The sequence below is a fragment of the Bos indicus genome, chromosome 19, assembly GCF_029378745.1.
Source record: "Bos indicus isolate NIAB-ARS_2022 breed Sahiwal x Tharparkar chromosome 19, NIAB-ARS_B.indTharparkar_mat_pri_1.0, whole genome shotgun sequence".
NCBI lineage: Eukaryota > Metazoa > Chordata > Mammalia > Artiodactyla > Bovidae > Bos > Bos indicus.
The window spans coordinates 19,925,345-19,938,018 of NC_091778.1; the positions used below are offsets into that span (position 1 = coordinate 19,925,345).

Genomic DNA, 12,674 nt, shown 5'->3' on the forward strand with positions numbered 1-12,674 from the left:
ATCACCAACTCCCAGAGCTTGCTCAAACTCAGGTCCATTGAGTTGGTGATGCCATTCAACCATCTCATTCTCTGTTGTCCCCTTCTCCTCCTGCCTTCAATCTTTCCCAGCATTATGGTCTTTTCTAATGACTCAGTTCTTTGCATCAGGTGACCAAAGGCTTGGAGCTTCAGCTTCAGCATCAGTCCTTCCAATGAATATTCAGGACTGATTTCCTTTAGGATTGACTGGTTTGATCTCCTTGCAGTTCAAGGGACTCTCAAGAGTCTTCTCCAACACCATAGTCAAAAGCATGAATTCTTCAGCGTTCAGCTTTCTTTATGGTCCAACTCTCACACATCCATACTTGACTACTGGAAAAACCTTAGCTTTGACTACAAGCCCCTCTCAGTTTTTCTTTCCTTTCAATATTTTCTTAGCTATTGTATTTTCAAGTGAAATGCACAGCATAATCATTTAAAGCTCTACCTCATTCTTAATCCTCAACTCTCACAGCTATTTTAAAGGGACTGAATTGAATTATAATAATCTGGTAAGAACTGTTCATCCAGGAACACAATACATGTGTCCATTCACTCAAACCTTTGTTAATATTGTCTTAATAAAGCTTTATACCTGTCTTGTTTTGTCAGTTTTACATGTTTTCTTTTTAGAGTTATAATCCTACATCTCTTGCTGTAAAAATACACAGTGATCTGGTCTTACTGAATTTCCAAAGCTTTCAATTAACACAGAAAAGTCAAGAAATGTGTTTGAGTGTATTAAAAAGTTTTATGTATTATGGAGAGAGAAAGGGAGGGGAAGAAAATGTCAGGAAATAAGCTGGAAGAAGAGCAACATTTATATTACTACAGGTTCTGAAGATGGATAGACATAAAGAATAGATGTTAAATTTACATTTACAAAAGGCAAGTCAGGAGTTGACTCTGGACCTTGTATTTCGTGCCACTGCATTCTCCATGAACTATACATAAACAATAAAATCACAGTTCAAATTCAACCTGAAGTAAAGAGAAAATGACTACCCCCCTAAAATCAAGGGGACAACATGGATATTTTACACATTTGGAATAACCTGCTAAGAAGAGAAATACGCTAATCTCAAACACGGTATGAAAACACTTTGTAAGTGGCGCAGAGACACAGAAGATATCAAAATCTTCCCACTGTGCATGTATTGCCAAATTTTTGTGGATTTCTCAATGTGATCTACCACAAAGTTTCTTCAGTAAGACAAAAAATAAAAATAAGTGGAAATATACTAAAGATTTCATTGGCAAATTTTGAAATGAAAGGACTATCTTTGAATCTTCTTAGAATCATTGTTAATATTAAAAAAAAAATCATTACTTACTAGATTTGCTAAATCCAGAAATACACTCTTCCAAAAATTCTAAGGTGAGGTGTGGCTCATTGGCTGCCAGGGTCTTACTAATAGAGACAATAAAGAGGGTGTTGTTGGCTGGGATACATAAACCTGACGTCTCTAGTAACTGGCCCTCAATTTTTAAATTAAAGGTACAAGTTAAGGCACACAGAAGATTATAGGCAGCTGACCTAGGAGAAAACACAAATTAAGTTGTTTTAAACTTTTTTCTTATAATTTCAAAATTTTAATAACATACAACTTATGATTCTGTTACCAAGCATAGATCAACTATTTAAAAATTTTATGATCGATCGGAGATAAGATTTTGTAATTCTATGGTAAATCCCAAATACCCCGCAATCATATTTTTTTAAAGGAAAATTCTCCACATAATCAGAAGAGAACTCTGAGGCTCCTAATGACAGCGAATATAAGACCTTTCTAAAAGACATTCCACTGGGATATAAAATATGAGAATTTTATGGTCTTAAGATCAGTCAATATGAAGAAAGTCAGAATAAGGCACACCATATTTTCAGTGAGGCCAAAACTCAAATTGTGGCTCCCCTGCTCACTAGATCCAGTTATAACCAGGAGCACAAGAAATGAGATGGCCCTCATAAAATTAGAATGCTAAAATGTTTCATTAGAATCTACCAAATTTCTTTCTAGGTGTCCTACAATTTATACTACAAACTAGAGGTCAAACAATTTTTTAATATAATTAAGTACCTCCCCCCACGTGCCATTTTTTCCTTAAATGAACTCCTACTATTATACATAAAAGCACTGAATTAAAAAAAAATAAAGAACACACAAACCATAATATATATCCAGGTTCCATCAGAACCAAAGTCTTCCTTATAAATGTCTAAAAATATACTTAAACAATTTAGGAGATAGCTCAAAAAACTCAATTTTTAGATTTAGATTTTTCTCCCCTATCCAGCAAAACAAACGGTTTGCTCAGTGAATTTCAGGTTTTCCTTACCTCTGAACTTTCATCATGCTAGTATATTTATGTAATAACCACACAGGGGAAAAAGCCACTGAAATATAAGTCTGCCTCAAGGCTTTTTCTCTGGAACAACAGGCTTCAGCAAAAAGCAGAAGCTGTCAGTTTGCTTTATTTCACAAGAGAAGAATACAGGCTCATTCAAGCTAATAACTGTTAGAAGTCTGCTAGCACTCTTCTATGAGGAATTTGGAACTAGACATTCAAGACAGACATAGCTCCATTTTCCTAAAATGAAAATATTAACCTCATTGTTTCTAAGTTTGTGTATCTTTTATTAACTCCAAGGAATTCTGAGTGATGCTATTTGGACAGTGACTTTCACTCTGTTATTTCAACAGTTATAAAGAACTGGGATTCCTCAAACTGGGAGTAGGTGTCACAGACTCCTCTCAGATAATGAAAGGGAAGCATATGTGAAATTTTGTGTGTATTTTCTGGGAGTTCATGGACTCCATGAGGACCGCCCAGGTAAAGAAATCTTGCTTATTTCTTTTCCTGTTAAATTACGGAGGACGTGGAATTCTAAAAAGCCCATTTATAAAACTTGAGCTATATTATACCCTAGGGAAGATTTTCCAAAGCCAAGAATTTATATCTGTAAAAACCTGATAGTCCCAAGGTACTTGGGGCAAAAAATTATCTTAACATGAAAAGGAGAGGGGCAGAAAAGGGAAGTGGTGTGGAGACACTGGCAGAGAGAGGAAAGGGTGGGGGAGGGGTGGGGGGGAGTTGGGAGAAAATATTTGTTAAACACAAACTATTTGCTAGATCCTATGCTCTACTACCACACATTTATTAAACTTTTGTAAGTTTACAGGAAGGCAGGGTTACCCTTATTTTTAAAAAGAGGAAACTAGAGCTCATCTGCAGAACTTCAGTACCTTGACCAAAGTCATACAGAGCAGCAGGTCTAGATTTAAACCAAAACTCCTGATGCCATAGGCCCTGTCCTTTCCGCATTCATTTAGATACTAACCTAACCAGATCCAATTATAACTCTGCTCATCTGACATTTATATTTGTCTTAAGCTCTCTTTCAAGAATTTTGTTAAAGTCACACAGTTGCAGAAACTATGTAATGTTACTGAATTACTGAACATTAAGCCTTCCTTTTCAAATAATGATAATCTTACTTGACTGCAAGGGAGCTGAATAGTGATGTACTTTTAAATATGGGAAAAATTAGAGAACTCAGAAAAGGAGAAATTTTACTTAGAAGTAGACTTTAAAAAAAAGAAAACAACTTTTTTTAAAAAGAAAAACAAGCAAACAAAAAATCCCCCCCAAAATGGCCATGCTGTTATGTTTCAGATGAAAGCTGAAAGAACACTGGTTTGGTATAAGTCACCCTATTCAGATTTACATAGTTCACGTGTTTACCTACTTAGAATGCCTGCTAATAATTTATAGTATTAAGGTAGAGGCTGCCTTAAAAATTTATTAATTGATCTCATTTTAAAACCAACAAACTTTAAATAAGATTGAAATGAGTTTTTTAAAAAACCTACCGTAAACTAGGGTCTGAACTGCCTAAATTAAGTAATGCAATATTGAGTAGTGTCCCAGGGACGTCTTTTGGCCGAATCTTGGTGTGCTGGGGAATGGAGTCTGGTTGCGACAGCTCCCAACGTGTCCGGATGTGAATGATAGACTGAACAATGGCATCACACTCCTGGTGCATGAAGGTGAGCGGTGTGCCCTGGTTTGCAATAGTTAAGGTGAACTGGTTCTCGTCCACCAGGCAGATCTCTTCAATTTCTGAGGCATAATAGATATCATTTAGAAAGACTGATTGCCCCAGGACTTTTGTTCGCTCTGCAGAGGTTACTTGAACAGCAGTAGAACCAACCTGGAAAATGTCAGCAAGAGGGTAGAGTAGAAAAGGATTAAATTTCATTATGTAGAAATCTGAGAGGTTTCAAAATCCCACCAACCAAACAAAATACCATGTTTGCCATTTAAAGAAGAGTTACCACCATTATATATTCAAACAGGTTCAATAATAATTGTGATAAGTGCTGTCAAAAGAAACTGAAAACATCAGAAAAAAATTTTTAGTTTTTAAAAGCTTGAGATCCTATGGATAATTACAAATTTAATCCTGAAGGTTCACGTTCATCCTCTGCTAAAAAGCATGTAATAATCAAAAGAAATCTCAATAGGTAGTTCCCACTCCTCATATATTCCTGCCATTTGACAGATATGCAGCAAACCGCCCACTCTATACTACTCTCCTGCCCCCAATACAACCTGGAAATTATATTAAGTGTACACCTCTCCAGCCTTCTGCAGGACCTCCATGAAGACAGAAGGCTTGGTTTTCCTCCATCTGGACTTACTTTACATTTGCTATACAGTACTACAGGGACCCTGGGGAGTCTAGTAGATTGGCTGGTTAGTCAAGCAAGGCAATGAATCACTTACCTAACAGGCAGTGAAACTTACTTTAATAGACACCTTGGTGTCTTTGTGAGCTAGCTTGAGAGCGTTGTGGAAAACCTTCAGGTCCTCTTCTAAAGCCAAGGTGGCAGCGGGTAGTTTCTGCTGTTCATGCTCAATGTGCTCAGCCAGTTTCCCAGGACAGTCTATGAAAATGAGTCTTTTGCTGCCTTTGAGGCCAGTCAGCAGCCGCTCATGATACTTGGTATATTCCCTGACCCAGGAGTTACAGTTATAGATATATACTGCAGAGACATTATCATAAGCAAAGCCAGGAAAAACCACAAACCACTTGGAGAGAAAGTCTGTTTTAAAGCGATTGCTAGGCCCAGTATGGGTAAGGTCCACTACAATCTCATATGGCTTTGCATAGTATGGCTTTAAAGTCAGCAAGACGTGGTATATCAGCAAATCACCATTGATTTGACCTGTTTTGAACCTAAAGTAAGATGAAAAAAAGGACACAAATCATTAACCATTTTGAATGAATATACAGATGCTACAAATCTACTTTAATCCTTTATTTTCTGATTAGTTTTCTAGAGAAAACAAACTATAATATGAAACAATTATACAAAGTCTGGATCCATTTTTTTAAATCACTTGTTCTTAAGACACTGAGAAGGCTAAAGTAAAATGCAAGAGACAAATCCCCAGTTCAAAATCTGAGCAACAACAGCAACAACAAACTTGTCTACCATAGTCAAGCAAGGAGGAAGGCAATGGACATTGGTCAGTTGCTTCTAGGCACACCCAAGTTCCCAGGTGAACTATTTGGGTGGGAATGACCCACTTAGAGCCTTGAAGTAAACTGAATGAATTTAGTCAATTCATTTATCCACCATGACCAGAGAGAATGGTTCAACAATGATCATGTGACTCAAACTAGGACAACTAGGGCCAAATAGGCCCAATTCAAAGACTTCAGCTTAAATTGTTGAGAACTGAGATCTTTTTCTCCCCTGATGTTTATAATTAAAGGAACATATAGCTCTGAGAGTTGTTAGCTTGTTTACCTTATGATATGAATGAAAAGCCTGCCTAAAAACGGAAGAAATGGAGCAGAGAAATGACAAGATAAACTGGGGCCCAAGCCATTTCTTTTGAGTCCTAGAATTTATTTCTGTACTATTCAGTTGTGTGAGCCAATACATCCCATTTTTTTGATTAAGTTGTCTATGTCATATGTTGTCTACATTCAAAAGAATGCTAATCAATATGAGTAGTCAAAAGAAGGACCATCAGAAAGCCCCCAAATACAGTACCAGAATTTCAAAACAAATCAACCTTATATTAACTTTGGCCCAACGTTCTGTACTTGATGATTCTGGTGGTACTACAAAGTAAGCTAAAACAAATATCCTTTCCTGAGAGTTTTAAATCTTATTGGGAGAAAATAAGATAAAAATATGATAAGTTAAGTCATCTTAAAATTTTAAAAAGTATTTCAAGAACAAAGAAAAGATATGAGGTAGTATGTAATCACTTGTCAAAGAAACTGCACAGAAAAATACTTTTGTAAAGTTCAAAAGAGGGAAAAATCAACACAAACTGGGTAATCAGTGAAAGCTACATAGAAGATGCTGAAGTGGGCAGGAGAAATTTCACACTCAACAAGAGCAGGGAATGGCAGGCCTCATGGAGAGAGGGAAGGAGGGGGAAAAATAGGCAACTAGATGTGCTGAGGCAAGAATCAGCTAGCTGAGCTAGAATGGAGGATTCATGTAGAGAAATTTGAAGAGAGAAAGCTGGAAAAATACAGAATAGCCAAATTGTGAAGGGACCAAAACTGCTCAGGGGCAAAACTAAGGGGCTCAGATTTCCTCTTAAGACTTTGGTATTTCTTGGAGGATGTTCTGTGGCACACCAGCGGCAGAATCAACTCTGTGCCTCATTAAAACGCAGTTTCCTGTCCTAGCCCAGAACTACTATATATGAATCTATGCAGTGGGGCCTGGAGATTTTCATTGTTTTTAAACAACCTTTCATCTGATGTTTATGTGCACAAACATTTCTGAATTGCAGCTGCAGGTGTTAGGGAGTTATTTGACCACATTTCTTTAAAAAGAAAAAGGTGATATGATCACAGGAAGTGATACATACATATATAAGAAGGAGTTGGGGCTAGTGAAAAAGATATTTTAGTAGTCTAGGTATGGTTTAATAAGCATCTAAAATATACACAAGGCTAACAGTTAGAGAAGAAACTGATCCAAAAATATGAAGAAAGGATCAACATGATTCAACATCTTTATCAAGGCTGAAACAAAGGATTTGAATTAAAAGGACTTGCTGTGTACCAAGGCTCTGCCATAACAAAGAATGTTACCACCCTGAATAAAAACAGAGATCACAAGGGGCAGTCACTTTGGGGGAAAACTGAAATCCATTTTAGATACACTGAGTATGAGGTCCTGACAGGACATTAGAGGGGAGTGTGTGTGTATATATACACTACAGTTAGATTATAAGAGATTTTTTTTTTTGTCTCTTATAACCTAAGTTTACTAGATAGTCTCTCCAAACCACTGTTGCACTTCCATACTTTGAAATGCTGGTTATAAACATTACTGTTTCTATTATCTGACCAATATCCTGGGTCTCCAAACTCATGTTATCAAATCAGTCTGTGGTATACAAGTACAATTTTTAGAGAAGATTTTAATGCTCAATCTCAGGGGAAATGTTATTTTCTGTTTTTCTGAAAGATACTAACATAGCATTCGAAAGCATATAGCAGACATACATAATCAGCATAGGGTCAAAAGGCATTAAACACAAAACCCTCCCTACCCTGGAGGCGGGGATTTGTCCTACAAAGCCTCCTGTCATGCTGTGGCCAAATAGACAAGTTGGAGATTTTTTTTTCCCCTGTGACATGTGCTTTAGCTGCAGTGGAAAGGAAATGTGTCATCTGTGGTTAGTGGAAAGCTAGCTGTACATATCCTTTTTTTTAAAACTGCAGAGTTAGGTTCAGATTCTTCAAGTCTATTCTGCTTTAAATTATTTGGAAGTTGTGCTTCAAGAAAAGAAAAGAAGTGGCTTATTAAAATCAGGTTATAAGATTTTGACCAAGCATTTTGTAAGGTAGGTCATATATATGGCTTTTCTTATGCCTTTTCATTTATAACTTCTTACAGATTAGTGTTTGAGGAAATACTTTCGAATCGTACTAACAAAGTAGAATTAGTAATGGAACACGTATGCTGTTTTCTTCTCTGTTCTATTAAGTAAAATTTAAGTAAGAAATGGCAAGAGTTACCATCAACACAGAGCTTTAAATTAAGATTAAGTAGGATTTGATTTTAGTCTCTTGAGTGAATTGTAAAGTTTTACCTGTTATTAAAATAAGTTTAAAAAACAAATTTCTCATTACTAATGCTTAGGCATTATAAATTTTATTGAAAACTACCAGAGATAAAGGAAAATTTTCATAATATAACCTGGCCTCCACTGCATAAATTAGAGATGTAGAGACAGCTCTCTATTCTTAGGCATTTGTAAGGATTTCAAAGTCTCATTTTGTTAACGGTTTGTTTATTTGGGGATGACAGTACATCTGGCTGAAGACAATCAACAGCGGGCCTATTATTTATCCTGTGGTGAGCACTGCTAAAATGTGTACAAATACTATGATACATATTACACTAATGAACTAATGTGACAAGAATAACTTGCTTTAAATCATTTTTAGCATCTCATGCAGAAGTCCAGTCTAGTATAAAAGGCTGGAAATTATTTGCTAATCCAATTTAAAGTCTTTCTCTTTGTGGAAGAATCACAAATACTTCCATAAATCCAAAGATTTATGTCATTCAACTTAAAAATTGAATTCAAACACTATTATAGACAAGTCAGTGCACAATATCTTTAACTGTCTATAAAAATTATAATCTGAAAAGTAATCTTACTTCTAGAACACATAAGAAAGGGTTTTTTTTTTTTTCCCCTCCATATTATCAATAGGAAATATGACTTCAGAGGTTAGTTTCTAGTTACTATTGTTTATTATATGCTACTTTCATTTGTATAACAATATGTCACATTTGTTATTCTCAAATCAACTATACTTCAGTTAAAAAAAAAAAAAAGCATGAGTAGCAACAGTATCTGTGTCATCTGGGAATTGGTTAAAACTCTCCAGTCCCTCCTAGACCTATGGAATAAATCTGCATTAAAAACAAACTCACATCCATGTTCTTTAAAGTTTGAGAAGAACTTATATATAATAGGCAAACAGGCACTTTTATTTGGTATATCTCAGGAGACGGAAATGGCAACCCACTCCAGTAATCCTGCCTGGAAAATTCCACGGACAGAGGAGCCTGGTGGTCTACAGTCCATGGTGTCGCAGAGTTGCACATGACTGACTGACTAAACAACAGAAGAATAACCTAGTTTTTGCTTCCACTTCCCTATTCATATAAATGCAAACAATAAAACACTCTTACAAACGTGGCCCAGACAAACTGGAATACTGTTTTAAAAGAGATAGCTCAATAATGGTAATGAATCTTTCCTTGGCTTACCAGTACCTAGAACAGATATGCCAGTTGCATTTAAATCTTCAGTCTTATGATGGATAATAGAAATTAGGAACAGAGTTTTCCCCTTTGTGGACTGGCTTCCAGCGAGCTCAGACCCAAAATCGACATTCCACTTTTTCATTTATAGGTTGAGACTCTTATGATCCACACTGACTTCCCACTTGAGCCTGAATCCCATGATCCTGATGTTGTATTTCTATTTTATTGTATACCTTATTTTTAAAGATTATGTCAAAATATTCACAGAAAAATTCTAAGCACAAATAATAATGAGAAAGGTCAATATCTTTTGTTGAACTTTTGAGATTATTCAAAAGAAACCTGCCTCTTTTCCTCTGTAATGCCAGAGGTTTGGGATGAGAAAAGTGGCATGTCTTTGCTTTCAGAAAGCCACAGTAACTCAGGGGCCATAGAGGTGAAGGGAGACCCATCATCATAAAAGAGCTTTCATGAATACTGGGAATATATTCCTAAGCACTAGCTTTAGTCTAAACTTCAAGATAAATACCCAGGAAGAAAAAAGAACATCTTGAATTTCTACTTGAGGTCCGTTTTCTCTTGGTTGCTACCACACTTCCCTTTTCCTGAGACCCCCGCAAAATTATTTGCATTTTCTTCTCACACACGAAGCAAAATGTCACATTTCTCTCTTACTATACAGATGGGTGACTCATTTGTTAGAGGATGGGGAGTTTCTGCAAGGAGTTTCCTTAAATGGTAAGGAAAAAAAAAAGGAGGAATCAAAAAAGTAAAAGCAGAAGTATGTGACTCAAAGCTAAATTCTTCTAGCATGCTCAAGAGGGAGGAAACTCTTAAACCAGGGTATTCAGTTTAACAATGATTAGTAGTTATCTGTAATGCTACCTTTTAGCATTTAAAAAATAAGAGAAATTAAATTGTTTCTTTATATGTAGCCTAGTAGAAAGAAGATCAGTTCAGAAGGAATTCAAACAGGAAAGCAAATGTCAGGCATGAGTGTAATTATAGCTAATTGTAGCTAAAACTTATCAACTGTCTATCCATCTTTTAATGACAATTACCAAAACTAGGAACCATTATTCTTTCACAAGTTAACAAATTATATTTCTATCCCTACAGATTACCAGTACACTCACAGACATGGGACACATGCGACATTACCTGCATCTTGCCTTTCTGATGACAACAGCTTTTTCTTTGTCTCCTGGAACAAAAGCAAACTATACCCATCTGTGGGATAACAATTCTACTGTCTTGGATCCAGATATTCACAACAAGACGGACAGAAGCCAAAATGAAAACTTTAACGCAAACCCTAAAACTCCTGAAGCAGATAAAAAAGATAATTCTACAAACATGCCTGAAACAGAAACATCATCTCACATCACGTTTTTAACTCCTAAATCTGAACTGGAGCTTTATGTATCTTCTGTTGTCAGGAACAGTCCACCAACAGTACAGAACATTGAAAACACAAGCAAAAGTCACAGTGAAATTTTCAAAAAGGGTGTCTGTGAGGAGGACAACAACAAAATGGCCATGCTAGTCTGCTTAATCATAATTGCCGTGCTCTTTCTTATCTGTACCATTCTATTTCTATCAACCGTGGTTCTGGCAAACAAAGTCTCATCTCTCAGACGATCAAAACAAGCAGGCAAGCGTCAGCCTAGGAGCAATGGTGATTTTCTGGCAAGCAGTGGTCTCTGGCCTGCTGAATCAGACACTTGGAAAAGAGCAAAACAGCTCACAGTGCCCAACCTAATGATGCAATCTACTGGAGTGCTCACAGCTACGATGGAAAGAAAAGATGAAGAAGGAACTGAAAAACTCACTAACTAATAGATGCTTTAGTGAAGAAAAATGCAAAGTAGCAATGAGAAAGTTTCTGGGGTAAAAATGAACTCAGTTTGACATTTAATGCCAAGGTTTTGGACTGAAGGTCTAAAATTTGCCATGGCTGGCCTTGCTTAGAATCAAGCAAGTGAGAAAGGAAGAAGTATGTTTGCTTACTTAATGATTTTAACTGTGTCCAACACTGTTTTAGAAAGCAAATAATAAAACGACCAAGCATTCAAGGAAGGTTCTAAAGACAAGTTGAAGGAACTGACTAATAGAGTTAGAAAGAGATAATTTATGAGTTTTTCTTGTTCAGCAATAGTAGTTACATGATCTTTGTCCAAATGTAAGTAAACTTGGAAGAGTTTCAGTGTGTCATTTGAGGCTATTACATGCTTTAACATCTAACAGAAGTCACATTCCTAATGCATAGAGTTGAACTGTATAGTTACATGGTACTTTCTTTGCTGAATGAGACAGAATCCATACCAGTTCATCTATAAACACGGCTAATGTTATGCCAGATGCTTTCATCTTTACATGTGGTGTACATAAGAAAGTCGTTTTCTACTATATTTAATTAAAACTTTAAATTTTGTATAATAAATTAAGATGACAGAATAAAAGTGACTATATTTGCATTCCCTTTATTATTTTAGAGAATACACAGCAAAGATCAATAAGAAACAGAGTACAACTGAAATAGATAAATGTAAAACATATCTTACTGTTTAACTGTAATGGAACTCTATAAATATTGCTTATGGGATTTTTTTTTATAGCAAATATTCAAAGGCTGATTAGTTTTTGGACTTTGAGACTGCCAAATGACCTAATAAACCAATTTTATTTTTTTACTACCCAATATGACATGAGCAAAGGAAAGATGTGTATATGTGTGTGTGTTTGTTCTACTTTGGAAAACAGGATACTCAGGTAATTGTTGAAAGTTTAAAGAAACTGGGTTCAAGTACAATAGTGGCTTACATTTAAGCCAAGACATTCATCTTCAATTTAATATATTGCAAAAGTTGCTCTGAGAGACTTTCCAACTGTCCACCAAAACTGACACAGAGCATACTTAATTAAAGCCCAGGCCAGTCTTAAAAATCTCATCCCTTGTCGAGCATTTATTTTGGGAAATATGCTAGACATTTAAGGAAACATTTACATATATGTATGTTTTTATTTTTCTTTTTTACAATTCAATTCACTTTGACAAAAGTTTATACATGTCAACACCTTTTAACCAACAAATAGAACATTTTCTCAGAAAGTGCCTTTAGGCCTCCTTCCAATCTCTACTATCTCCACCCCCTAACAACAGCCATTGTTTTTTTTGTAAAATAATTTGAAGTATAACTGCTTTACAATGTTGTGTTTGTTTCTGCAGTACAACAAAATGAGTCAGCTATATGTATACATATACAACCCCTCCCTCTTGAACCTCCCACTCACACCCTCAATTCCACCCCTCTCGGTCATC

General features: G+C 35.9%; 2 protein-coding genes across 11 annotated transcripts in view; one reads left to right on the forward strand and one right to left on the reverse strand.

The window, feature by feature from the left end:
* NF1 (neurofibromin 1) overlaps positions 1-12,674 on the reverse strand; it is a 273,489-nt gene that overhangs the window by 43,015 nt on the left and 217,800 nt on the right. For 9 of the 10 annotated variants that reach the window (XM_070772719.1, XM_070772717.1, XM_070772713.1 and 6 more), the window contains 3 exons: positions 4,833-5,265; positions 3,896-4,236; positions 1,355-1,557 (listed from right to left, as the gene is read on the reverse strand). In XM_070772719.1, the coding sequence (XP_070628820.1) occupies positions 1,355-1,557; positions 3,896-4,236; positions 4,833-5,265 (977 nt within the window). Of the gene's footprint in view, positions 1-1,346; positions 1,558-3,895; positions 4,237-4,832; positions 5,266-12,674 lie in introns of those variants that run through there. The other variant, XM_070772721.1, reaches the window with a different exon arrangement.
* EVI2A (ecotropic viral integration site 2A) lies at positions 7,691-11,829 on the forward strand. Its single transcript, XM_019981049.2, has 2 exons — positions 7,691-7,913; positions 10,472-11,829. Exon 2 carries the CDS (start codon positions 10,493-10,495, stop codon positions 11,189-11,191), a length of 699 nt encoding a protein of 232 aa, XP_019836608.2. The 5' UTR covers positions 7,691-7,913; positions 10,472-10,492; the 3' UTR covers positions 11,192-11,829.